This window comes from Boleophthalmus pectinirostris, unplaced genomic scaffold (genome assembly GCF_026225935.1).
Source record: "Boleophthalmus pectinirostris isolate CB_2022bp ecotype Guang Dong unplaced genomic scaffold, ASM2622593v1 HiC_scaffold_11, whole genome shotgun sequence".
Taxonomy (NCBI): Eukaryota; Metazoa; Chordata; class Actinopteri; order Gobiiformes; family Gobiidae; genus Boleophthalmus; species Boleophthalmus pectinirostris.
The window spans coordinates 797,501-824,412 of NW_026570994.1; the positions used below are offsets into that span (position 1 = coordinate 797,501).

The 26,912-nt window shown below is 38.5% G+C and overlaps 3 protein-coding genes across 4 annotated transcripts in view; 1 reads left to right on the forward strand and 2 right to left on the reverse strand.

Annotated features, from left to right (window-relative positions):
• Positions 1-10,028, reverse strand: part of slc19a2 (solute carrier family 19 member 2) — a 14,611-nt gene extending 4,583 nt beyond the window's left edge. Inside the window, exons 1-6 of one of the 2 annotated variants that reach the window (XM_055165470.1) lie at positions 8,317-10,028; positions 5,802-6,371; positions 4,146-4,155; positions 3,617-3,847; positions 2,004-2,196; positions 459-600 (exon numbers count right to left, since the gene is read on the reverse strand). In XM_055165470.1, the coding sequence (XP_055021445.1) occupies positions 459-600; positions 2,004-2,196; positions 3,617-3,847; positions 4,146-4,155; positions 5,802-6,371; positions 8,317-8,541 (1,371 nt within the window). In that variant the 5' untranslated portion in view covers positions 8,542-10,028. Of the gene's footprint in view, positions 1-458; positions 601-2,003; positions 2,197-3,616; positions 3,867-4,145; positions 4,156-5,801; positions 6,372-8,316 lie in introns of both variants that reach the window. The other variant, XM_055165466.1, reaches the window with a different exon arrangement.
• Positions 10,029-10,158: 130 nt separating this feature from the next.
• atg3 (autophagy related 3) lies at positions 10,159-17,347 on the reverse strand. The gene is made up of 12 exons (XM_020941809.2): positions 17,156-17,347; positions 16,852-16,893; positions 16,717-16,766; positions 15,203-15,273; positions 14,986-15,093; positions 13,835-13,887; positions 13,657-13,744; positions 13,548-13,582; positions 13,303-13,455; positions 12,080-12,207; positions 11,311-11,379; positions 10,159-11,217 (listed from the first exon to the last, which is right to left on the reverse strand). The coding sequence occupies exons 1-12, from the start codon at positions 17,225-17,227 to the stop codon at positions 11,136-11,138; spliced, it is 951 nt and encodes a 316-aa protein (XP_020797468.1). The 5' UTR covers positions 17,228-17,347; the 3' UTR covers positions 10,159-11,135.
• A 261-nt stretch (positions 17,348-17,608) lies between these two features.
• Positions 17,609-26,903, forward strand: cars2 (cysteinyl-tRNA synthetase 2, mitochondrial). The gene is made up of 15 exons (XM_020941801.2): positions 17,609-17,962; positions 18,030-18,080; positions 19,684-19,801; positions 19,945-20,016; positions 20,111-20,216; positions 20,775-20,852; positions 20,940-21,069; positions 21,456-21,589; positions 23,347-23,414; positions 23,847-23,913; positions 23,993-24,131; positions 24,261-24,384; positions 24,969-25,067; positions 26,186-26,395; positions 26,720-26,903. The coding sequence occupies exons 1-15, from the start codon at positions 17,742-17,744 to the stop codon at positions 26,798-26,800; spliced, it is 1,698 nt and encodes a 565-aa protein (XP_020797460.2). The 5' UTR covers positions 17,609-17,741; the 3' UTR covers positions 26,801-26,903.
• The last annotated feature ends 9 nt before the right edge of the window (positions 26,904-26,912 follow it).

The following is a 26,912-nucleotide window of genomic DNA, read 5'->3' on the forward strand; positions in this document are numbered from 1 at the left end:
TGAGTTTTCTGATCCGGCCCCTCAAAGTAGGTTGGATACGGCCCCCGGACCAAAATGAGTTTGACACCCCTGGCCTACTTGAAGCTTTTCTTTACTTCACGTGTCTGGGATAGGATCAAGCCGTTGGTTTCCCATAATTCTTAGTAACAATTTACCTAATTAGAAGATAAGAGTTGAGCCTGTCACTTGAATGATATGTTAAATGAATAGATTATATTTTACATTCTCAATTTTATTTCTTATTTAACTGCTTTTACCAGACAGTACATGATGTAAAGAGTTTTTGTCTTGGCAAGAATGAATGAAAACCAGGTACAGGCCTTTTAAAAGACTGATGTATAAAGACAAGGGTAGTGAAGGGGGCAAATGTATGTATGTATCTTAGTACAAGTACCATCAACTTGTTCACATATTATTGTAAATATGATGTAGAGAGATTTGTCCCCACTGCTCCTGACCTGAGTGTAGACGTCCAGTCCCAGGCCAGCAGAGTCCACCACCACCACAGTGAGCAGGGACTGGAGCAGAAGAGCCACAAATGTATTGACCCCAAACACCAGGGCGTACCGCTGCATGCTCAGACTGGCTGCTATCTGGAACCTACAAAGCACAACACTTTATGTAAACAAAAGATTACACAGCAAGACATATTTTTGGTATGCAAGAACCAGGAAATGCTGAAGATTTGAATGTAAAGTTTTTTATAGTGTAGTTTTAAGAGAAATATAAAAAAAAAACAATAATAATAAAGGTGCTCTATGTAACTTTTTGGTTAAGGTCCCTTCACCTGTTTGCTTGATTGATTGACTGAGTTATTTGTCATTGCTCTGCCTGGAATGTTCCAGTGTGACATTAAACAACTCTACCTTACATTTGATCTGTAACAGGTGGTTTTATAGCTCAAAAATATGTAGACAAACAGGTATCCTGACAGTGAGTGTGTGACTCTGTCGCCTCTCCACAGATCTGACCTGTCACTTAATCCGGTTTAGCCTCCATGAAGATAGAAAGGTTTAATGCCATACTGTGAAACATTCCAGATTAAGCAATAACATCTCCATGGAGAAAAGCATCTGACGGAACCTCCACCAGAAAGATTACACAATGCAGCTTTAAAGCACTGTAGAAGAAGGATGTTAAAAAATGAAAAGTTAAAAAGTTAAAAACTGCAAACATTTAAAGAAAAAATTAAATTCTGTCTATACACAATATGAGAAATTATATTTATTTTGTGTTAAAATATATGAAAATATACATCAAGTCTGCCTGCAAACTGGAATATAAAGAATACAACTAGAATGTTTTCTAATTTTTTGAGGAGTAGAGATATTTGTTTAAAAGTTTTTGAACAGAATAAAAACAGAAACTTCATTTGTTCAGAGAAGTTACATGTCTCATGACTTACTGCAAGACCTATTTTAAGAATAGAGGATGGAGGAAGAAGTCATTCCAAATAATGCATTTCCTCACACCAAACAAAGAAGTGATTTCACTGTTGAAAGGGTGGTTTGACACATCCTCGTTTGGTTATTGTATTTACATTCTCTGACAACACATTTTATTCACTTAAATTGCATTAAATCAAGCCCAGATGTTGCAGTTACAGAGAAATTACAGAGAAAACTATTATGGCTGAGAAAAGTGGAATCAAGCTGATGTAAATTTCACTAAATAGAAGTTTTAAGGAGTTTTCAAAATAAGAATGTATAGGATTGTAGAAATACTTTCCATTCTAAATGTACTGAAAGGTAGTCTCTCAGAAATGTAACACACAGAACACTTGAACACATCAGGCCAACCCTAGCAGCTTACATCTGTCACCATAAGAAACAGTTACACCCTCAAGCAACAATGAAGACCCTTTAACCCCGAACCCTGTCACCACACAGATTCATTACGAAATAATATTTATAATAGTGAAATAATTAAGGCTAAATAATGTCATTTTCATTGTTTACATGATCTTAAATGCAGGACAGAAGAGCGACCATTTCCATACTCACGTTGCCACGGTGATGAGTAGCATGTAGATGGTCCTGAAGAGCACGTAGAGACTGTAGCAGGTCCAAATGTTCCCCAGGAGGTCCATCCCAAACACACACAGAGCCATGAGGAGAGAGAGGAGGGACAGGGCCAGCTCCCCCCACACTGACCACGACACAGGGAGGAGGCCCACCAGGAGGGCGGCCAGGGCACCTACAACACAGCCACGCCAAAAAGGGTTACTTAGACGGCTCTAAAACAACAATGACCAATTTCACTTCTGAAAGAGTTCAATTTGAAACACCATAATGTTTTCAGATTACAGATTATATTTTTACCATTTTAAAAATGTGAATAACAGATTTAGTTCATTTTAAATAGTTTGCAATGGTCCAAAGTAATTCCTCACATACCTTACGCATTCAAGCATCGTCATTAGTCACTGAGATGAGTTTTTCACAACTCTCACAGACTAGCATGCTAACAGCACACCAAAAGAATCAATAAAATGCTTTAATTAGATGTCAGTATAATATAATTAGGTCAATGGAGGCATCTGGGGGACAGTATGAATTATGACCTAAATTATTGGACTAATACAACATCTTATAGGATCATTGGTGTAAAATGTATTGTTTTATGGCAATTACTGCACAGCCCCTCTGCTCCTCTGCTTCCCTCCTTATTAATTTATTCCTAGTTTGGCCAGTAGATAGCACTAAAGATAGAGGTAAGGCAGTAACATCTGCTGCACTCATGTAATTAAGCCCAGTTGCACAGGCATGCAAACCAAACCCAGGAAGACAAAAGGAAAACACAGAGACACAGGTGAGTAAATCTATCTATAAAATTAGTTTTTAAGTATAGTTAAAACAGTGAAACTGGTGTTAAGACCATAAGGACACAATAGTGTAAAAATAATCTTCTTTAGTCTTAATTTTTAAGTAAAGTGAATATTCTGTTTAATTTAAGTAGCACAACAAGAAGCCTTAGTTAAATTGTAAATGCAATTGGCTGATTTATTTTATGAAATGTCCAAATTTAACAGTAATTTAAGAAATACATTCAGACAATAGATCAAATTTTCTTCACTTTCAGAACTTAATTTACTAATTGGCTATTGGTTGTTTAAATATATTCCAATTTACTGTAAATGTTGTAAAATGTATTCAAGCCTAACCAAGTTAAAGAAGCATTAATTTTAAAAAGTGTATTATTTAGCAATTAAAAGCTATTAATTAATTCATAAAAATCTGATATAAAATAATACTATTACATTTGTTTCATATATCTAATCATTTAAAAAGTTATAGAAAATAAGATTAAAATTTAAATTGGTAAAATGTTACATTGTTTAAAATTGTAGCCTAATTGAGTTAATCTGTAAAAGGTATATTAATGAATATTGTAATTAAAATGTATTAATTAAAATCCAAATAGATTAAAATACAAACATAAATGCACTCTACTACTACTACTACTACTACTACTACTACTACTACTACTACTACTACTACTACTATAGAAGAAGCTGAAAAAATTCAATAAAAGTCTTGAAGCTGAGTTGAGCCTTGTGTGTTTTTAATAGCAGTACATTTTGCTACCGTGAGCCACATTATTAGTCTGTCCTCACCGAGCAGCGTGGACAGCGTCTCCACGTATCCGTTGTAGATGTTGTAGTCCTGGGACGATCGGACCTTCTCCCACAGGACCTGGGTGTAGTTAATGACCTGGAAGTACCCACACGTCGCCAGGGCCCACCACAGAGACCAGGCCAGCAGGGGGCGGCACCGGTAACAGCACAGGAAGTCTGAGAAGAGCAGCCGGAGAACCTTCTGCACCCCCCCGCTGGGACCCTTTGAGTCTTCTGATCTGCGCTCCTGCTGAGAGAGGGAAAATACAACACGGGATGCAATGGAAATCAAAACATTTACAACAATAGAACAGCGTCTAGGAGTCTGGGCAGCAAAATGTGTAATCAGAAGAGCTCCAGGTTTTGTATTGTTAGATTTTTACCCCGTCTTACCCCAGTCAATGATGTGTTTGATAGTCACAGCCGCCACACACTACAAGAGAATTTGCCTTAAATTTTAGGTGAGATTTGCTTTTCCCCAACTTCAGAGAAATATACGAATTTGTGTCTTTGTGTGTGATTTTGAAGCTGCTGCACTCCTCATGTGTGGTGTTAGTGTGACTCTGAGCTGCTCTGTCAGATCAGAACCACCAAACCACAATAACAGCCAATAAAACAGAGCATCAGGGAAGGGAGTGATGGACATAGAGGCACACAATACAAAGTCAGAAAATAACAAAAAAGAATTACTACTCACCTCTTGAAAAGTGGTAAATTTAAAGTGCAGCATTTGAAGTGATAATGACTCTACTTCCTGTGGGCTATGGACTTTATCGCCAACCTACTGTGCATTAAAAATCATGTATTTGAAGTTTTGCACCACATTTCACAAATACTAATAACACAGTTTTGACTTGTATCTAACTAGAAGTGCAGAGCTCTGATCTTTGAACACTTAATGCCCTGTTCCCACCAAGAGCGAATTAAGCAAAAAAAATTGCATCTAACACCCCTAGTTGGACGCTAAATATTTTTGAGTCACTCACTTCATTTGCACATCAGGGACACTGGAGTTTGAGGATTTGGTCGCACAAGGTCGCACAAGTAAGTACTTTATTTGCTTGAGGAGGAGCCACTGCACCTGTGCAAGGCACTGTGCAAGGATTTTAAGTTTGGTGATGGCAGACTACAACAGCAACGAGCAAGTTAACTCACCTGATCTGTTGTGGAAAGCAGATTTTCCCTACTGCCCTACTGCTGTTTTGGACTTAAAAGTTTCTAAGTGAGTGGTTTTACTGTAGACAGGAAACAGCTGCAGTGATTGCATTCACAAGTTTGTAGCCTGTGGTACACAGACATCTTATGCAGCAGTCTTTTCAATCGGAGATTTTAAGTCTCATCAGATTCCCTTTATGTATGTTTGTCGCACATTTAAAAATCGTTTAAGACTGAAAAATCCTGTAATGTGTGGGGGCCTTTAGTAGACCAAAATTCTTACTACTGTATTTTCCATACCATATGGCGCACTCTTAAGCTTCCAACCCCATCAAAAAATGACCGTGTGCCCCACAATCCAGAGCGCCCTATACACGAATCCACTCAGGTGTCCCAGCACGACCTCAGTAAACTACAAAGCCACACCACCCGCAGCACACGCAAACACACACGGAGCAGACAACGACCGCACAGGGAAAAACACCCACAGACACACTCATCACTCCACGCCGACGAGGAACGGAACGGAGGAACGAACCGAAAAAGCGAGTGCAATGTGCCACTTCTAGACACAACTGAACAACTGAGTCACTGTGAACACGCCGACAATCCGTTGGTCCCAGACAGCACCCTCCCTACACGCCACAACTGAACAAAGCCCAGAGTCACCGTGAACGCCACAAACAAACAAAACCACTCACCCATCACACTGTTGTGTTTCCTTTAAAGTCCCACGCGGTTTATTTGTGAAAAAAGTTTTAAAATAGACCATTTAATGACAGTGCGTCTTAAAATGCAGAGGCCCAACAATGCAGAAAATACAGTAGTCATGCAGGCAGGGAGAGATTTAGTTGGAGTGTTGGAAATGATAAGTGAATTAATTTTTTTACACACACATGCTCTGTTTCCTATCACTTTCCTCTCTATATAAGTTGTAGATATTGTGTAAACTCTCATGAGCTTGTGTGATCATGATAGACAACACCAATATTACTAGAAGATAATCTATCAGCTGAACAACTAGAAATACTCCATAACTCACCACAGAATCCTCTTGTCCATTGTCAGTGAGGGGCACTTTACTGTCCGTCTCCCCCTGCATAAGCCCCGCGCTGCTCTCCGGACCCTCTCCGCCCCCTACAGGACTCTTATGGAAGAACAGGCTCCTCTTGGGCATGGGCAGAAACCAGGGCGCCACGAACGCCACTACTGCCGACGTCAGCGTGATCGCCACCAGGTAATACAACTGCACCTGGGCCATGGAGAGGAGAAGCTGCCCCAGGAGAGAGCCCACCGCTGACCCGAACAGCGTCACGCTCCGACAGTACCCGGTCACCCTCTGGTAGTGCGCGGGCTCCACCACACTGTAGATGTAGGAAAAGTAGGCCACCTCAGAGGCAGAGGCCAGGCCAAACAGGAACTCCATCAACTGCATGGCCCACACACCACGAACTTGGAGCAGCATTGCGTACGTCGCCACCAAGCTGCTGGCCTGGAGGATCAGCACAGGCTTGTAGCGCAGGAAGTCTGTAGCCAAAAAGACAGGGAAGAGCAGGAAGAGGTAGGAGTAGGTCCAGATGGGGTAGATTTCACTGACAACCTGCGGATAATACAAACAGATCATAATACATGCAAAACCAAAACAATGTTTAATTGTTAAATATTGAATTTATATTGTTAAATATTTAAAACAAGGTCTAGCGTTAGTTCCATGTAGGCTTGTCACGATAGCAAAATTTGAATTACTTATTAATTTGATGATACGTTTAGATATCGTGGGCTGCTGTATCGATATATCACCAAGAGTATTTTTGGTATATTTTACTAAATTTTTTTGTTAGAGCGCTACAGTTTTGTTGCTTGTTCAGAGGAAAGAAACTTGTTTATGTGACAAATTTGGCAAATTGACTGTTTTGACGATTAAAATTGGTGCGTTTCACATGAATCTTACACAGGTTGTAGTTTAACAAAGACTTAGTGTCACATCCATGATTTTGCCTTTATTTTTTGTTGAACTGTATTGAATCAATTTAAAATATATCATATTGAATTGGAAGTGCACTGTATCGAGATATGTATCGTATCATGGCCTATGTATCGAGGTATGTATCGTATCGGTAACTTCTTAATGATACCCAGATCTACCACTGACACAAAAATAATAATACAGGATAATTCCAGCAAACACATTTTTAAATAGACAGTATCATACAGAGGCATGAGCTGTAACATACATGTAAGATGAATAAGTTCAATGCCATACTGTGGAACATTCGAGGCTAAGCAAGAACATCTCCCCCTGAGGACCATTAAGTCTCTTAAGTTTTAAAATGCTTTTATTTGAAATCAAGTGCCACAAAATGAAATGAAACATTATAGCAGAAGTAACTGTTACTTTTCGTTATCAATTAATTTACTGTCCCCATAAAAATCACATACTGCATCACATAGAAGTTTATCAATATGAATTTTCAGCCATTTTCAGCTCCAAATCTGTCCAAGCATGGAATTATAGTAGGATTAACCCAATTAGAATTTTCTCAAAGCATTTTAGGAAGACTTGAGACAGGATTCCTTTCATTCTTTCACCTCATGACCACTATCGCCTACAAAAATGTCAAGGCTACTGTGATGTATAGTCTACTCTGAACTAAAAGAAATATTCAAAACTAAGAAAACAATATGTATAACTGATAACACTGCTGACATTTCTAGAAGATTAACTTTTCTAGTTTGGTCTAGTTTAGTCCCAATTAAGTCTTTATCTAGTTATTGTTCAGAACTATTTAGACCTGGTTTAGTTTAACGATGATACAGCAAACTTGAACAGTCAGATATTGTTTTAGTGGTAAGCAGCCATCTCAGAATGTAGATCTTTAGCCTGGAATGTTCCACAGTATGGCCTTAAACTCCCCCTTCATCATCTAACTCATCATCATGGAAACAAGAGACACCAACAGGACATGTTGCAGGTCTGTTCTGTGGAATGGCGACCCACTCACACCAAGAATCCAAGTGTTTAAGGAATTTTTGAGCTATAAAAACAATGATGTGATTGAATAAAAAACTGCTGCAATAAGGTGGAGGAGAATTCTAGTCAAAGCGATTGCCTATAATCTCCATGGAGACTGGAAGGTGGCAGACCCCCACCAGAAAAGTTACATATTCCACCTTTAAGTTGTATAACTGTTAAAAGATACTAAGAGATATTGACGAACTATTTTATGATCCTCTATTATAACTGCTTAAACCAATAGAAAAACCTAAAAAGTAATCATATTTATTTTACAAGACACGTGAAGTCATCAGAGAGCAGACATTATAAAATCTAAATAAAATAAACAAATGCAGGCTTTCTTTTAAGAGGTCGCAACTTGAAATGAAAACAATCGGACGTAATTACGCACAAATCTATAAAAGTGCATCAAGTTTGAGTGCATTCTTATCACTGACACGAGTCTCTGGATGTCATCACTACACGCAGGAGCTAGTGTGACTTTAGCCTGACTCTGACGCTCTTGGTCCGGCTTAGGTGTCACCCTCACCTGGATCTCGGTGAGGTTTTTGTCCGGGCCCATGAGGAAGGCGGTGAGGAAGGGCTCGGACGGCCGCAGGTAAGAGAAGAACCCGCTGGCGCAGAGCAGGAGCGTGGGGTAGAGCAGAGACATGCCGACGATCCGACCTCCACACACGCCATCCATGCAATACAACTTCATCAAGCTAGCTACGATCCAGGCATTACGAGATCTACTCTGTTCCTCTGCTAGCATGCGCAGAGGAAGGAGTGTGATAGCGACATCTACTGGTCTGGAAGAGATGTACCAGTAGGTTTAACTTTTTATTTTTATTTTTTTTGCCTCATTAAAACATTTGAAATTTAACTATGAAATAAGACAGACCTGCTCATCTCTACGGAGGTGTTCCACATTATGGCATTAAATGTATTGCTGGGTTTCAGATGACATCACAACATTCTATAGGCCAATATTATTAAATAGGGTGACCAGATTTTCAAAATAAAAAAACTGGGACACCCTTTGTGATGGTTGGTAATAATAATTTAAAAAAAATTGTGTAAGTAATTAATGGAAATCGTTCTACATTCGGCCGATTCATGATTAACATGTGTCAGTATAGTCACATTTTCTTTACTCTCTTTACTGTCGGCATGGATCAAACGATTCCAAAATAGGGACACCTGGGATATTTCTTGTATAAAACTGGGACAAATCAGTGGTTTTGGATAAATCTGCTGGTACAGGGGACACAGGCTCAAAACTGGGACTGTTCCCAGTAAATAGGGATGTCTGGTCACCCTAATTAAATACAGATAAAACAGCTAAAATGAATAGTTTTAAAATACAGATGTTTGTGGTCTAGTCAATAACAGAAATCACCTTTTAAAATTTTACAACAAAGTACATTATAATCAATGGGAAAAAAAAAAAAAACTTTCTCTTGCCTCTATCTGGAAGTATAACATGATCATATTCTAGAATCTGAAAACCACTAATATATTGCCATAAAAAATGTAACATACTAGGGGTTAATTATAAGTCATGATAAAGTTATAACAAAATCTCCATAAAGACAAGCAGGTAACGCCACCAGGCCATGTTTGATGTGTGCAGAGGTGACCCCACTCACCGTTAGAAAGCTTGTTCTAACGATAAAACACCTGTAACTGAATTGGTGGTTTTCAGATTCTAGAATATGACGATGTTAAACTGCCAAATTTGAAGCCTGATTTCCCTATTGATTACATTGTACTTTGCCATGAAATATCCAAAAGGTAAATTCACAAATGTTGAGCCTGGTATTTTCAGGTATTGACTAAATCCAAGAAGTGTTGCAACATTATTTTGCAGTTTAACAATTTTAATTTTAGCTGCCCCTCATCTGTATTGATTAATATTGCCCTATAAAATGCTGTGATGTCATCTAAAACCCAGCAATATATGCAAAATAATCTCCATGCATGTGGCGGACCCAGACTAGAAAATTTACTTAATCCACCTTAAAAAAAAATAATAATAATAACTTAATAATAATTTATTTTATCTTAATTCACAAAGGCAATATTAAATGATAAAACTATATACGAAAGGTGGAGGAAGTGTGTTGCCCAAGGATTCAACTGCAGATTGCCTTCGCCAGTAGTAGTCAAGGATCCAATCATCAACCTCTTGAATCTAGGCATTAGATTTTTGATTGGATATGTGTAAAATTTGTCTCATGTCCTTACAATCCCTGGGAGTCCCTGCTTAGACTGCTACCCCCGCAACCTGGCCCCAGATAAGCGGAAGAAAATGGATAGACGGATGGGTCCTCACAATCGCTCAGTCATTCAGGTAATTTCTATAACAAAAGAACAAACCAACCCCATATTCACATACCTTAATCATTTATTTAGATAGTAGCTACACCCAGATGTTTGACAATAAAACCAGAAGAAAACGTTAAGATATCCATTTCTGACACAAGCTGCAAATTAAATCCACATAACGAAAAAGTCCCCCTGACTGTAGCACATTCAGAGAGGTTAAGACAACACGGTGGTCCAAGAATGATGCAGGAGAGCCCACTACACTGCACTGTTAACAGACCTAGAGTGACCGGTACGGAGGCGGACTAACTGTTCTAAAGCAAAATACAGCAACTGTGTTTGGATCGGTGGGAGTTATAATGTGTTAAAATGTTGTAAATATCGTCAGCTTTAGGTTCATTTCTGTTTTGTTTAGTGTAGAGATCAACTATAATTGTAATAGCTTTAATTAATGCATAAAAACCAGTGTGTAGGTTGCTCAAATAATTTAGAATTTTATGGGCAATTTTTTCAAGCAGAAAATCCAATCTACAGAATTTGAACTTTTATCTCTTTGAATTTGTTTGTTTTCTTTAAATTTTTATGTCAGATAAATCAGTTTGAGATCCGTGTTCCTATTTCCCATTTTGAGTTTTTCTACATTTACAACCCTACTTTGAATATGAAAACGACATAATTATTTGATAAATAGATCAAATGGCTTATATTCTGAAAAAATAAATATGCAGTTTTTCAAGAATCTAACTAGGTGTTGCCATAGTAGTACTTATATTTAATAGATTTCCAAATATAATTTTAAACAGTAAAGCTATGTAAATGGGTGAGTTAAGTTCACGAAGCCCACCACATTTTGAAGCTCACTTTTAGAAATAAACCTTTGATACTGTAAATGTAATAGAGTTTTAGCTGTTAACATTCAGTTATGAGTTTGTACAGTAGCGGACTATATTATTATGCTATTTGCACACAGAGGCGGACCTTTGTAAAGAATGGTGAGATGTTTCATGTATGTTGTCAGATAGAAACGGAGTTGAAGAGCTACATGGTGAAGTGCCTTGTGTAGTCGTATTCTATTGTTGGAATGACAGCCTGCACAAACTTTAGGAAAATTAAAAGGTACCTGAAAATATTAGTTAAGGAAAATGCATACTTGGAGTGTGTTTTGACTTGAAATATGTTGATAGTAGTTGATAAAAGTGGTATTAAAGGATACATATGGACCCCGAGCTCTCCTCCTCCTTCTGCCACTGTCTCGATGATCTTTTTCATCACTTCTGCGTGTCTGTAACAAAACACAAGAGCGGCCAGGAAAACATTTTTATTAAGAAAAGTGTACAAGTCAAAGCAAGATTTATAGGATTAAAATATGGAAGATAAAGGTTACAACATCATTTCTAAGCAAATCAATAGGCTCTATTCACGTTCATGTCACAAACTAGGAGGACATTTGGAAACACGCGATGGTAACTTCCCGTGTAGTTACAGAAACTGGGCTCACCAACCGACTGTGATAAAACTCATTGAAGTACGATAAAACCATGGATTCAGCAAACTATAGCTGCGGTCTTCATAGCCTGCCAAAGCTTCCCATCCTCACAGGCAGCTCAAAACCAGGGAAAGATTACAAGTTCTTTGTAGAAACGTACTGTTGGCTACCATAGTAAGTATTATTTGCCGGAAAATTGAGATGAATGCATTATAAATTATTTATCATCTATTTATGTATTATTAAAATGATGAAAACTGAGGTATGGTTGGAACTGTTGATTAGTTGAACATAACGGAACACTACAATGACATGGACATGAAGAAAACTGAGACATTCTAATTTTTCCTAGATTTTGTCAGACTTACGACCCTGAACAGAACCCGCCGGAAGTTGTCATCGCATGTTTCCAAACGTCTTCTGGGATTGTGACGTAAGGGGGAATAGAGCTTACAGTTCGCAGGAAAAACTGAGAAATGTAGAAAGTTGTTGGTACCTGCAGGGGTGGACAGAGCACATGGCGGGTGGGGGGAGGTGGGGGTGGTTCTCTATGGTTACAGTCTTCTTCACATGGTCCTGGCTGATGTCCTCATACATCTGCTCCACTGTGAGTGGCTGTCGGTCCTGAGGAGACAAAACAGCATTGTCAGCCTGGCCTGGCCTGGCCTGACAGAATGAGTTTCTCTAATTGTATTCCATTTGGAGTAATCGAGTCTGATGTTCTGGTATTTTTGCAGGACATATCACAGTGCAGAGGGAGGGGTGTCTAAGGCTATTGGAGGACACAACGACGTCACACATAGTGAGCGTGTTCAGTGTTTACGGAAGTAAACAAGCCTAAACATGGACGCAGCATCGAGCACCTGGACATTTTAAAGCTGCTGTCATACTAGAGCCAGAACATGCACATCTTATTTTACGGGTCTCCAAAGTTTTTCCACCGGTGAGTTACCTTTCCAAAACAAAACTGCTAGAGAGCTACTAATTTTAGCACTCATGAAAAATTGAGTATAAGAGCCACAGCCTTAGAGGGGTACAGTTAGATGCCAATGAAACAAATCATTATTCGCATTGCACAGATTTAGGCATAAAAATGATACATTTACACTGGTAATGGGCATTTAATTATCACAATTTGTAGTTCATATCAGCACAATACATATAATTCAGAAATCATTTGGCGAGCAGAAGGAAGGAGGTGGAGAGCTCCTGAGAGCTGGAGGAGGAGATGGAGATTGAGAAGGAGAAGGACAAGGTTTTTGGCCATGGCATTTTGTGGGGCAATGGCGGCAACGTCTATGTAGTTCACTGCTTCACTGACACGGAGTTCAGACACAATGTTCATCTGACGAGAAGAACATTTGTGTACATTTATGACGTGTAGGTAGATGAATATGATCTGGCCGTTCAGACTGAAGTCGCATGTCAAAAGATCAGATATGTATCGGTCTTAGGAGCACATATCCAAGTTTCCTGGGTTGCATTTGAAAAAATCGGATCCGTGTCATTCAGACATTGTCATTAAAAGATCAGATACAGGAGCATAGAGATGAAAAATCGGATTTGGGTCACTTCAGGCTGCAGACTGATCGTAGCCTAAACGTCATCAATCAGACTCAGTTTCTCTGTTTGAAATATAGTGAAGTAATGAAGTCATTCTGGCCAGGATACTGTAATCCTGCCAACCACCCCGCTGCACTCTACCGGCTGGGTACACACCTCGTCATAGCCGAAGAGCCAGAGTCGAGGGGTCTGGTAGTACTTGTCGTATGTGATGTACAGGTCATAAGTGCGGGTTTGGAGGATGGCGTCTTCACTGCCTGGTTCTGCTTTGGGCTTCGTTTCCACCATTTTACTTGTGTCCAAAGTCGCCTTGGAAAAAAACATACAGGGTAAGAAGCAGATTCTGACACATTTCAATACTCGATTCAATGTGGATTTTTATTAGTTTGAATATTCTTTACCTCATCTGTTTCCAATAAGCCACTTTCTTCGTATTCTTGGAAAAAAAAAGTTACACCGTAAGTAAATGTTTCTTTTTCTGTCGAGTTTAAATATTTGAATGATAAATACCTTCCATATCTGCTGCTTCTCCCTCTTCATCGTCATCTTCATCATCGTTGTCACAACAGGCTGGCGACGTGGCGTTCATGTTTTTGTCCTGTAACCCAAGTGTGAATATATATCAGTGTGAGCATAAACACTTAAAGAGACAATAAAAGAAATGAATGTTATATAAATGTAGGCATACTTTACTATTGTCCAGAGAAATTTCCCGCACAGCATCAGTGACTCCTAATGTACCTGATGCAGACAACAAACAATGAACTTCTGTTATTGACTCCTAATAGACACATCAAGAATCTCGGACTTCCGGTCACTGTGCAATGCATACTGGGAAGGATTCTCCGAAAACGTGAGCATCAAACCGCCACATCTGTTTTCCCAGTGGGATGTGTCTACTGACAAAGCCGATCTTTTCAAGTCTTTTGAACCGTATCGCTTTTGTTTCTGGTTCTGATATTGTCATATTTTAGTTTTGGGATTCGGACATCGTAATTGTGTGGTTGTTGGATCCGAACAGCGGAAAACAGCGGTTTGTTAAGTGAGAGGTACAGAAGACAAACAGGTCGAGCTCACACTTTCTTGTTCTTGTAGTTTTACAGCAACATTAAGTCCTGGTCTCTTTACAGTGGAAGATGTTTTTGGCGAACAGCTGGTACCTTTTGCTTTGGCGTTGACTTTTTAAATTCATAACTAATCCTGAGTGAGGGATCGGGATTCTGCTTCGATGGCGCTCATACAAAATGTTTGCTGCAAACTCGGGATGATTTAAGCAGTCAAAGGTTACATTTTTCGTCCTTCCCGTGGATCAGTCCTGCCCATCACCTTCACCTTTCACTATTTTTCAATTCCGTTGGGAAGAGAAACAGTTTGAACAGAGGTTTGCAGTCACACACATCTGATTCCCTTTTGCATCTATGAAGTTCACAAACACATTTCTCGAGTCTTTTCTGCTGTTAGGATCCAACAACCACAAAATTAACGATGTCCGAATCCCAAAACTAAAATATGGCAATATGAGAACCAGAAACAAAAGTGAAATGGTTCAAAAGACTTGAAAAGATCAACTTTGTCAATAGATGCATCCCACTGTAAAATCAAACATGGCGGTTTGATGCTCACGTTTTCGGAGAATCCTTCCCAGTATGCATTGTGCAATGACCGGAAGCCCGAGATTCTTGATGTGTCTATTAAGAGGAACATTGTTATTCTCAATCTAAAAAAAACTTTATACCCAAATTTCTATTAATATCAGTTGTATTAGTTCTACAGATTGAAATTAAACATTTTTTCAAACACATTTCTTGTAATTCGGATAAAAAAAACATAACCACTTACTAGCATTGTGGTAAGTGTCCACCCAACCCCCATCACCATCATCTTCTTCTATGATGGCCTCTAGTTCATCTGAGTACTCCATTTGTTTACAGCGCTTATAACAGGGAACTGAAAAAACAAGATTTAACTGTCACTTCCATGCCAAATACTGTACACTTGTTAAATACACCTAAAGTGTGCCCATATAAATAAACATGTTATCAAAGTTCAAACTTACCATTGCGCGTCAGGAGGAATTGTTTATCAGGAGGAAGGTAAGGCTTTACTTTGCTTTCTTCTCCAGATGCCCTGAAATATATTAAACACTTATTATAATTTTAATTTAAACTTAACTACATTTAACAAACGTTTCTATTTCAGTGATAAGTTAAATGTTCAAAAAGGAACTTAGTACATTTTGAAAGCACAAAAATGACCATGTTACACCATTATGTGAAATTCTAGATGAAGGAGAGAAGTGAGCCATAATGAAGACAGCTCGTTACACAACGACTAGTATTGACCCATCAGTGAGGGCAAATTTTTAAACCGGATGCTGCCAAATAAGTGTCTGGACTGGAGCGATCAACTGTCTTGCCCATGGACACAACAAAAATCATATTATCCCATCATGCAACCTTTACAATTTACACTACATATTGTTTTTTGCTTATATATCTCTGTTGAACTTATATATAAAAATATGATCATGGAAAACTACTTAATAATACATTTTAGTAATAGTAGTGGTAGTAATTATAGTACATTTTCCCCCATTTTTACACATATCTAATCAAAAATCTAATGCCTAGAAGTTGATGGTTTGATCCCTGACTACTACTGGCAAATGTAATCGGCAGTAGGCTGGTCCATCAAAGCGTGATCCAAAATAAAGTGTCAGATAACCTCAATTAGAACCTGCATTAGGTTTTAGCACCAAAAGATGATTTACAAAGAAATTTGGAGGAAAAACAAGATGTTTTAGAGGTTGCTAAAGCAACATGAAGTTTCTTGGAAGTTGACAAATGTTATGTTTTCAAGTAACTTTTATGGAGTTTATGGAGTTTTTAAGCAACTTTTATGCAGGTTTCAGTTCATGTTTACAAAATAAAATGGCAAATTACTCGAATACACCTTATTTATTTGGTTCTACATTGTAGTATAGGTCCTATAGAGCAAAAGTGTCTTGTGCAACCTCTAAATATAAATTTATTTACATAAAATTTTGACTCAAATATTTTGGCCAGATATGGAACCAAATGCAGGGTTCTAATCTAGAGAATCTGAAAAAATATATTTTTGGACCACCCTAATCTGCAGTTGAATCCTTCGGCAACACACTTATCATTTAATATTGCCTTTGTGAATTAAAATTAAATATGTTTTTATACTATTTAATAGGAGCAGTAGTAGTAGTAGTAGTAGTAGTAGTAGTAGTAGTAGTAGTAATAGTAATCCCATATTTGACATCATAGCTCAATAGTTTGACTTCATGTCCCTCAGATAATAGGCCAGAATATTGCATATGAAAAAATATAATAAGCTTTAACAAACTTCAATTATCCTGAACATCTAATTGATACTAGCACAAAACAATAATGTAAAACACTTCATTTTAAAAAGAATCCAGCTGTGCAGTTTTCTTTTCAGTATTGCCAAATAACTGGTATTTGAACTGACACAGACTGACACAGATAATAAAAGGAATGCAGGAGAATACAAAGGTAGACTAAGAAGAACAGACTGACTCACCATTTCCAAGTGGGACAATGATGCACCAAGTGATCTCCAGCTGCAATGAACTGAACCAAACAGCACAAATTACCACCAAAATTGTCAATTTTACCATAAAAAATGATCACGTTAAATTTCGTAGATTTCTCTTACCTCTTCAGGTGTAATGACTCCAGTCTCTTTAAATTTGGATTCCTGTGAGAGAGAGTTACTCATTTAATCATGTCATGCCTTCTTGTTTACAACTACAGGGCGGACACTTTGCAATAACACCCGCATTTGTAATTTAACCCACAAAATCTTTGAGATATTTTTTCGATCTTACTTTCGTTACATGCTCATATGATGTTAGCTGTCATATGCGATGATCTTGCAAATGTTTACGAGCCATTTTTCTCATTTCAAGGTGTTGTAGCATTTTAATAGCGTTTGTGATCAAGCGAAATCTCGCGCGTACCTTCAGCACGGGCGTGAACAGCTCCGCCACGCCGAGAGCGGTGCCTTTCACCGTGTTAATCACGTTTTGCATCGCGTCCGAGTTTTTAAATCGTCTCAAAAAACAATCTCCAAAAGTGTGCTGTCAAATTATTCGGGCATTGCTCCAGGCTGCAGTCGGTGAAAGCTAATCACATGATACGACATCAAAACTCTTCTGGTTTCCAAATCTCGCGAGATGCACCATTGAAAATGTTGTTGCCATGTTTGCGAATTTATATCCATTTAATTTTACGCATAATTTTACGCGTAGTTTTTCACTGAGATTCAAACGGGACTGAATCTTCAAAGGTTTAGCAAAATATTATTACAGTTTACATTTTTTTTGTGGCACATTTATTTTTGTGGTGTTTTCTCATAGGTCAAGTTGATCGTTTCCCTGGTTTGATCTGGCAACCCCGGTTAAAAACACAATCGGAACAGCGTGCAGTCTGAGTTAATTAGTGGGTGAATTTTTAGATAAATTATGATTGTATTTCCATTTTATTTGGTAAGATAGATGTAGGGGGACAGGCTTGCCACGTGGTTAGCCGTGCAAAGCTGACAACATGTGGAATCGAGCTGGAGCGTCCATATTTTTACGCACCGTGGTTCGTTGTGGTGCTTCCATTGACTTTGTAGCATTAAGGACATGTCATAACTCCTGTATGCATGCTGCTCAGGAGAAATGGACCAAACCTGAAGGCTATGACACGGGAATCAAGGTTTTCAACAGTCTGACCAAGCAGAAAGAGCCTCTAATACTGGCCAAAGAGAAGATAGCCACCTGGTATATGTTGTGTTATTTCTCATTTTTAATGTGTATAACTAAGTAATATTCAATTGTTGTGTTTCAGGTACAGCTGTGGTCCTACTGTCTATGATCATGCACATCTTGGTCATGCATGGTAAGTTTTAAAGGTGCACTATGTAACTTTTCTGTAGTAGGAGTCCTCCACCTGCTTGTCTCCATGGAAATGCTGTTACGTTGCCTAGAATGTTCCCCAGTATGGCATTAAACGCATCTATGTGGTAAATATTTTGTCTAGATCTGTCACCTAAGAATACGGGGTGTCCCAAAAAATTTGACATAATTTTAATTATGTCAAATTATTTAATTATATTTATCTTGAAAACTATTAAGTGTAGCTCATTGATGATGTTGATGTTGGTACCAGATCCTTTAGCCCTGCAGAAGTGGCCCAACTCTTTCAATTTTTGGAACCAAGTGTAAATTTGTTTGCCAGTTGGTGAAGTTTTTCCAGCTGCACAGTCTTGGGTGAGTGTGTGCTGCAGATTCCAAGATGCAAAATGACTTCTCTTTGGGAGTGAACGGCTCAGCCTGAATACAGAACAAAAATAAAACATTAAATATGAAATATTGATCTGTTTCTATACATTCTGTGAGGTTATTTCAACAAGAATTGCCAAAATTATTGGCCTGCAAAATTATGTCAAATTTTTGGGGATGCCCTGTACATATATATTTTATTTTGTCTGTTTCTTTCATTCCTTTATTATAAAATGATCAACAGTGCCATAACATTCAACATACAAGAAATGAATGAAAAGGAGTCGAAAGAAGAGTCATCTTATGTTTTCTGCCCCCTTTTCCCTTTTCAAGACAATACGTTAACACTGAGAATTACTTTAAAACATTTCAGATCAATATATTTCAGTTCAGTCACAATTATTAATCAATTGCAAACAAAGATCGTCACTTTTATGCACAACACCTTAGTTTCCTTTTTCATACACATTGTATTGGATTTTATGTGTTTTTTAAATGCCGTTATAGTACTTGATCCTTTTCTTTGTCAAGACTATTCCATAAATGAACTCCTTTCACAGTGATGCTTCGCTCCATAACATTGGTTCTAAATCTGTTTTTTTAAACATGTCGGTTCGTTTTAAATTGTAGTGGTTTATTTTCATCTCAAACAGTCTTTGAACTCCAGTTTAGACTTTCCTCAGTCATGACTCCTAAAAATTTCATTTCACTTACTCTTTTAATCTATATCCCATCTATTTCTAATGTTATGTCATCTTTTTTTTATTTTTATCATTAAATTAAATAAAAATTAATTTTATACATTTTATATAAAAATTGTTTTAACAGTAAGAATCAATCCATTTAAACTGAACCAATATTGTACTTTTCTTAGCTCTTCGTTTACCCCTTTTGACCTCTTTTATATCTTTTCCAGAGTATAATAATGTTGTCGCAGCAAATAGAATTTTCCTAAACTGTCCCACATGTTATTCCCAAGAATAAATGACACGATAAACTCCACAGATCCACTATCCACAGATCTGGCCTGTAACTGAACTGAACGTAGATACTTTTAATGCTATATACAGCAGAACACCTAAGCAAAGCAAAAACATCTCCACGAACACAAACAGTGTAGTACCTTTGCCAGAAAAGTGACACAGTGCAGCATTACAAACACATCATAACTCAAAATGGACGACTTTGTGGTTACAGTGTTTTTATTTTCTTTGCTGCAGTTCCTATGTGAGGTTTGACATTCTCCAGAGGATTCTCACGAGGTTGTTTGGGATCACGGTTATTCACGCGATGGTCATCACCGACATCGACGACAAAATCATCAAGAGGAGTTGGGAGGTAAACACAATGTGTTCATATTTTTAGTGCATTCTTTTCTTTGTTATTAATTAATCGTAATTAACCTGTTAATGTCCCACACCTAAACATTTACTGTACTGGCAAAGCTCAGTGTCATAGTAAATTGACTGTATTCTTCACAGGAAAACATTTCTCCATCCATACTGACAAGAATGTTCGAAGATGAATTCAAGAAGGATATGCTGTCATTAAAAGTGAATTTTTAATGCTCATTTCTATAGTCTGTGAAATTAGTTACTGCCTATTAACTAATATGTTACTAATTATTGTATATTTTATATGTTCTAGGTGGTTCCTCCAATTGTGTATCTGAGAGTCACAGAAAACGTTCACCACATTATCACATTTATAGAACAGATTATCCGGAATGGACACGCTTATGCCACGAGTGATGGTAAATTCAGCTTCTGTTTAACATTTTAAAGGTCCTGTATTACAGAAAATTGACTCTGGTGAGGTTTAAGTCATGTTAGAATGTTGTCCTCTCATCAAAAACATACCTGGAGTTGTATTTTTTCATTTTCGCTTGTTTAATTGATCTGTTAATAACAAAGTTGTCTTCTCTGAGTGCTCAAAAATGCTCCGTTTGCATTTTTACCATATAGTTTTGTCACAGATAAAACTACAGACGTTTCCAATGCAGTTTTTAAGCCCGTAGTCAGGGGAAGGACTAGTTTACTTTCTAAATGTTCATTCCCGTTGCTGACAGCAGAGGGAGCACCGACACTTAAATGTCTCATTGGAAACTGAAGTGTAGTTTATAAGTGTATTTTCCAAATGCAGACATTATTTTAAGTTAGAAAATGTGAAACACTTATGCCAAGGTGACCAAAACATGTTTAAAAGGGAATTAAACCCACAGGAAAGCATCATCTCAGTTTTTAATATATTTTTAACAATACAAGAAACAGAAATTATAAATCATTTCATTTGCAGTTCTTTGTGATTTCAGGCGATGTGTATTTTGACATTCAGTCCATTGGTGATCGATATGGGAGATTTATAGGAGCAATGGAGTCCCAAGAAACTGGTAAATTTTGTTCTCTTTTTAGTAGTATATGTAATAATATTAGATCCTCTCTTTTTTACCTGGGAACATTGGTAATTGTTTTTGAAGGAAGCTCAAACAAACGTGACCCTCGAGATTTTGCTCTGTGGAAGAAGTCCAAGCCTCAGGAGCCATTTTGGGAGTCTCCGTGGGGCCGAGGGAGACCAGGCTGGCACATTGAGTGCTCCACTGTGGCAAGGTCCAGAAAGCAGTCTATCTTATCTTATTTTAGCTTATTTCATTCATATTTTTATTTACTTACTTACAGTATTTTGGCCAGTCGAATGAATAAGCAAGTATACTAAAGATGAAGATGCTTTTGTCTATCCCATTTAAACTTCATGTAAATAATATACACCAGAATTAACATAATACAGTGGCACTAATAATATATTTTTAAAAAAATTCAACAGTTAACAAATATCTTTATTACAGATAGGAGTTTACTTTAACTAGAATATTCAAAAATAAAAGTGCATTTTTAAAATGTTAATGACTCACTCTTAATTTAACTGTACACTTTCTAACAAGCAAGTTTTATTGTACTATTTTGTTGTTTTGTTTTTGTTTTACTTTTCTGTGTAGTTCGGTGTTTGGCAGTCACCTGGACATTCACTCCGGGGGCATCGACCTGGCCTTCCCTCACCATGAGAATGAGATCGCTCAGAGTGAGGCCTACCACCAGTGCGGACAATGGTGCAACTACTTCCTCCACTCAGGTACGAGGTTTTTAGAAACAGTTCCTCCTCCACAACATGCAGCCCTAAAACATGATCAACCCAGTAAACCAGTCTCTTTATTGTTAAAATTAAACATGAAATAAATAGAACAACAAAACATTTTAGTCATCAGTTAGTATTTATATATAATGAGTTGTAGACATATATATATATTTCCTTTATAATTTCTACTAGGGATGGGCATGATTAATCGATTAATCGATAATTGATCATTAAGAATTTCATCGATTACGTTAATTTTAATCGACCGGATGTAGGTTGCTGTGCGTAGTGTGACCAAACAGGGGTCCGTACATGTAGCTCTTTGCACTCAGAAGGAGCGAGCAAACACAAACAGTAGGTCAGCCTGCAACGTACCGAAGCACAAATGCGTATTTAACGATGATTTGTACAAGAAATTCCACGCTTTCCGTTGCGTTCGGGACAAGTGTGAGTCCATGTGCACAGTGTACAAAGCAGGAACATATGTTTCGGTGTCCAGTATGAAAAAGCTTTACCAGGTGAGAGTCGCGCAATGTCGATGACGAGTCCCCACTTCCCTCCCCCCGTACGGTGTCCTGGTTTTGACAAACGCAAATCTGGTCACACTAACCTGTATTCCACTGAATCATGTCTTTTAATCCAACAGAAGTTGACCGCATCAGCGCACAAGAGCTGTAGTTTTATCTTCGCTGAGTTTATGCAAATTAGCGATGCGGTTTTAAGTTTCATTTCTGGGAGACTTGCGCAAAACTGAATTAAACACATTATAATGTCAAACGGATTGATGTGGCTCTAGAGTGGTTACGGTTTATATGTCGTAAAGTTGAATCTATTTATGCAGATTAGTGCAGATAGTAATAATAATGATGATCATTTTAATATAAAAACGTTAATGATTAATCGATAATCGATCGTTAATTCTTCCAACGATCGATTAAGAAAATGTCATCGAATGCCCATCCCTAATTTCTACAGCTCGAAAATGTATGTACTAAAAGAAAAGGAGATATTTTAGTCAGCTTTTAAGAGCTCATAATTAGTATCTCGTCCCGGACTCAACCGCGGTTGTACTCGGTCTTGTCTCAGTCTTGAAGGCACTCATCAAGTGATAAAATGGGGATAGATTTATAAGAAACATTGATATATATGTGTCATAATAACTGTAAAATACAAATAAATGTTGAAAATGACAAAGATGGTCTGGATTAGGTCTTGATGGGACCTGGTCTCGGCCTTGTCTCGGTCTTGTCCTGGTCTCGGCCCGGTCTCGGCCCTCAGAGGTCTCGGTCTTGTCCTGGTCTCGGGACCCTGTGTTCTCGGACAGGTCTTGGTCTCGGTTAGCACGCTCTTGACACTAATACAACAACACTTTATTTTACTTTTAACCATGTCATAGTTGTTTCCCTTCTTATATTCTTACTCGTGTATGTTCTTTGATCTTTATTCTCCTGCATTTAAAACGACATTGCTTCTAAAATTATTATTTCCCCCTACCCCCCACATATGCCCACTGCTCTGTACTTACCTTGTTTTCAGGTTTTTCTTCTTAAACAGTGACAAACATATGACTCAGCAGCACAGACATGTTATAATCTATAATCAGATTATTCAGTGTATGTTATAATTGGGAGATGAACATTAGCGTGTATTTGTAGTTACTTTTCTGGATATGTGACATGCTGCTGCTAATGTATCTAGACAGATCTTAGAGAATAATGCTGGTGAATGACTTCTGTAATGTGTCGTGTTTACAGGACATTTACACCTGAAGGGCACGACAGAAAAGATGTCTAAATCTTTGAAGAATTACATCACTATTCAAGTAAATACTGTTCTTCTGTATGTTGCAGTAATGTTAGTTTCAACATTCTGACATCTGTGAAATGTAAAGGTGTACTATGTAACTTTTCTGGGGTCTGTCACCAAGGAGATTGTTTTGCTTTTGCCTGGACTATTCCACACTATAGATTTGTTTGTATGTATGTATTCACATGTTTTTATTGCTCCAAAATTATATTCTTGCTAAGAGTGGGGTTTCCTCTCCACAGATCTGACCTGTAACATGGCCTGCTGCCAACAGTTGCTTGTCTCAGGAGATTAATCATTTTAATGCCACACTGTGGAACATTCCAGGCAAAGCAATATCATGTCCACAGAGACGAGCAGGTGCTGGACCCTTCATCAGAAAGGTTACATAGTGCATCTTTATTTATATTGTTCTGTTATGTAAATCAACATTTTTTTTTATCTTTAGGATTTCTTGAAGTCTTTCTCTGCCAGTGAGTTCAGGATGTTCTGTCTCTTGACAAAATACAGATCAGGTATGAAATATATTCTACTGTAGTCCTGCTGTAGTGTACTAGAGTAATGTGTCAGTGTTTGTGTGTGTGTCGTGTGCAGGTATAGACTACAGCGAGAGCATCATGCAGGAGGCCAGGGCATCGCTGGAGACCGTGTCCTCGTTCATAAACAGTGCTCAGGCCTATATGAAGGGCCAGCTCGTCACCGCACCTGTACAGGAGGCTCTGCTCTGGGATAAGTAAGTATCACACTTTGACAACTCACTGCACCAAACAAAATCACAACCTGTGAGTTTCTAACCACATTATAATGATTTGTCCTCATGATATGTTCTGACGCTGCAGAATCCTAAAATACTGTGTTTCAGGCTGGAGGAGACTAAACTCACAGTACAAACCGCTCTGGCAGATGACTTTGACACTCCCAGAGCGTCCAGCGCTCTGCTCAACCTGGTCTACCACGGCAACTGTCAACTCCAGCCCCTCTCCAAGGTGCTCCTCACAACACACTGAAGGCTATGGAGGGTCTGCTACTGTGCCCCCTGCTCATGTTTGTTTTGCAGAGGTTGGCAGTTACAATTATAGAAGTAGCTTTAGGAAGTATCACTTGAACTAAATGATTTGAGGATTTTATTGAGTGTCAAGGAGTTGAAGGTGAATTGGCAGGAGAATGGTTTATTTTTATTTATTTATTTATTTCAGACAGGGACAGCACACAATTTTTGCATTTTACCTTAACAGGAGAGATGCATTGTACATCAGGTTGTAGCATCCGTGCTAATTTCCACCTGTAGTCCCTGGACAGGTTCATTGATTGATTGTATTTAACTGACCTTGACTATCAACTGTTCATGGAGACCTGTAGCATGTTTTGGGTTGATGGGGGAAACCGGTTTTAGGGTAGTTCTAATGAAAAGTCACTCCTGATTCTGAAGAAGTGCTTATGTTAGTTGAGTCTTGTTGGGCAGAAAATTTGGAAATACTACAACAATTATGTTGTATGGCTGGTACTATAGTATATTGTTTGCTGTATCTTTAGTACTTGGTTTTGTGTTTAAAGTTTGTCTTGTGTGCAGAGTACAGGTGAGGCCCGCAGTCCTGCTGTGGTGGGGGCTCTGGTCAGCTACATCCAGGAGATCTTCCACATGTTTGGGATCGAGACATTCAAAAACACGGTCGGTGTCACAACAGTACTGAGGCTTACATGCTGCTTTAGTCCAGTGCTCCTCAGCCAGCCACAGAATAATTTCAGAGGTTCCCCAGAGAGTCTGCCCAACATGGAGATGTTTATTGCTTTGTCTTGAATGTTTCACAGTATGGCATTATACATTTTTATCTTCATGGAGACCACATCAGACCAAGGAGTGGGGATTTTTTAAGTGGGGGTACGTGATTCGTGTCCTCATCGATGTCACAAATTCATAACCATCTACAGAACATAAATCAGAGGCTACAACATGTGTGTCTAGGACTGAACCAGGACTGAACCAGGACTGAACCAGGACTGAACCAGGACTGAACCAGGACTGAACCAGGACTAAAACAGGACTAAAACAGGACCAATCTTGGAATTGAGAGCAAGAGGGAGAACCCAGAGCCTGCGGTGCAAGGTGTCCGCGGGTGCACCTCCGAGCCTGTTCCAACATTCAGTCCTGGTTCAGTTCTCCTTTAATCCTGGTTCGGTCCTGGTTCAGTTCTGGTTCAGTACTGGTTCAGTCCTGGTTCAGTCCTGGACCCTCATGTCTCAGGTCACTATAGAACAGTAGTGCAGATATCATGAGCCTGTGCAGGTTGTTTTCACCATTGCCAATAACTCCGGTTTGACATTTAAGTTGTAGCTGTTTTATATTTATTTTTTTATATCTCACGTCAGGAGAAGTGGGTGGCTCACTACAGGCCCACTACCCCCCTGCCGCTCACAGTCAGAATGTCTGTTTGTCTAGGTATTTTTGAGCTATAAAACCACCTGTGATTCAATAAATGTAAGGTTGAATTAACTTAACTAACTGAATTAAAGTTAAGGTAGAGCTATTTAATGTTATACTATGGAACATTCCAGGCAGAGCAATGACATCTCCATAGAAACAAGCAGGGGTGAGGGACTCCAAACCAAAAAGTTACATGGTGCAGCTTTAATAAACAAGGCTCAACACCCAAAATGCATGTAATTCTCAAATGCAGCGGTAAATGTACTGTAACTATTTGTTGTCTAAAATCAATAAATGAATAGAAGCAATGGTCACACACACATGTTATAATGTTTTTTATTTCTTCCCCCTTGTTTTTCTTTCAGGAGGGTGAGGCAGTGGGGAGTGGGCAGGACCTGGAGGCTGTGGTAGATCAGCTGGCCCGCTTCAGGAGTGAGGTGCGCACGTTTGCTCTGAGCCCACAAGAGGGCAGCAGTACGACAGGTAAACGCAGACTGCACCCAGACAGAGTCCCCCTGCTCAAAGCCTGCGACACGCTCAGAGATACACTGGCTCCACTGGGAATAGTCATCAAGGTATTTTCATTTTTACACTTGTCATAGTTACATTTGTGTCACTATTACTGAGAGTAAGAGTAATACATTTAGTCTCATTTAACCAAAACCATACCTCATATTGTAAACTGTTTACTGTGGTCTTTAACCAGGTTATAATGAGACTTTCTCATCATCACAGCTTAGTTATATTTAGGCTGATTCCTGCTTGTTTGCTTTATTGTACTTATTGAATGTTCAGAAATGTAGTTTTCACCTACCCCCTATCCCCACCCGCTGCTCTGTACGTACTGTACTGTTATTATTCAAAGGACTGTGTATAATTGTGTATAATTGTGTATACAGGACAGAGGAGCGACGTCTACGTGGGAGCTCACCCAGAGGAGACTCAGAGGCCCAGAGGAAAACCAGGACACATCCCAATAAACTCACACTGAGAATCTTGTTGTAATTGTTGTAATGTGTCTATAAACATAATTTCAGTTTTGGAATTGTACGATATGGGAAATATATTTTTTATTTCAAATTATGTTGTTGT

Excerpts from the sequence above, each read along its gene's own strand:
- atg3 (XM_020941809.2), bottom strand. The coding sequence starts at position 17,227 with ATGCAAAACGTGATTAACACGGTGAAAGGCACCGCTCTCGGCGTGGCG. Across the intron at positions 16,767-16,851 it reads GAGTCATTACACCTGAAGAG|TTCATTGCAGCTGGAGATCA; the intron begins GTAAGAGAAATC and ends TGTTTGGTTCAG. Across the intron at positions 12,208-13,302 it reads GGCTCTTCGGCTATGACGAG|GACCGACAGCCACTCACAGT; the intron begins GTGTGTACCCAG and ends TTGTCTCCTCAG.
- cars2 (XM_020941801.2), top strand. The coding sequence starts at position 17,742 with ATGTGGAATCGAGCTGGAGCGTCCATATTTTTACGCACCGTGGTTCGT. Across the intron at positions 18,081-19,683 it reads GCACATCTTGGTCATGCATG|TTCCTATGTGAGGTTTGACA; the intron begins GTAAGTTTTAAA and ends TCTTTGCTGCAG. Across the intron at positions 25,068-26,185 it reads TCGAGACATTCAAAAACACG|GAGGGTGAGGCAGTGGGGAG; the intron begins GTCGGTGTCACA and ends TTTTTCTTTCAG.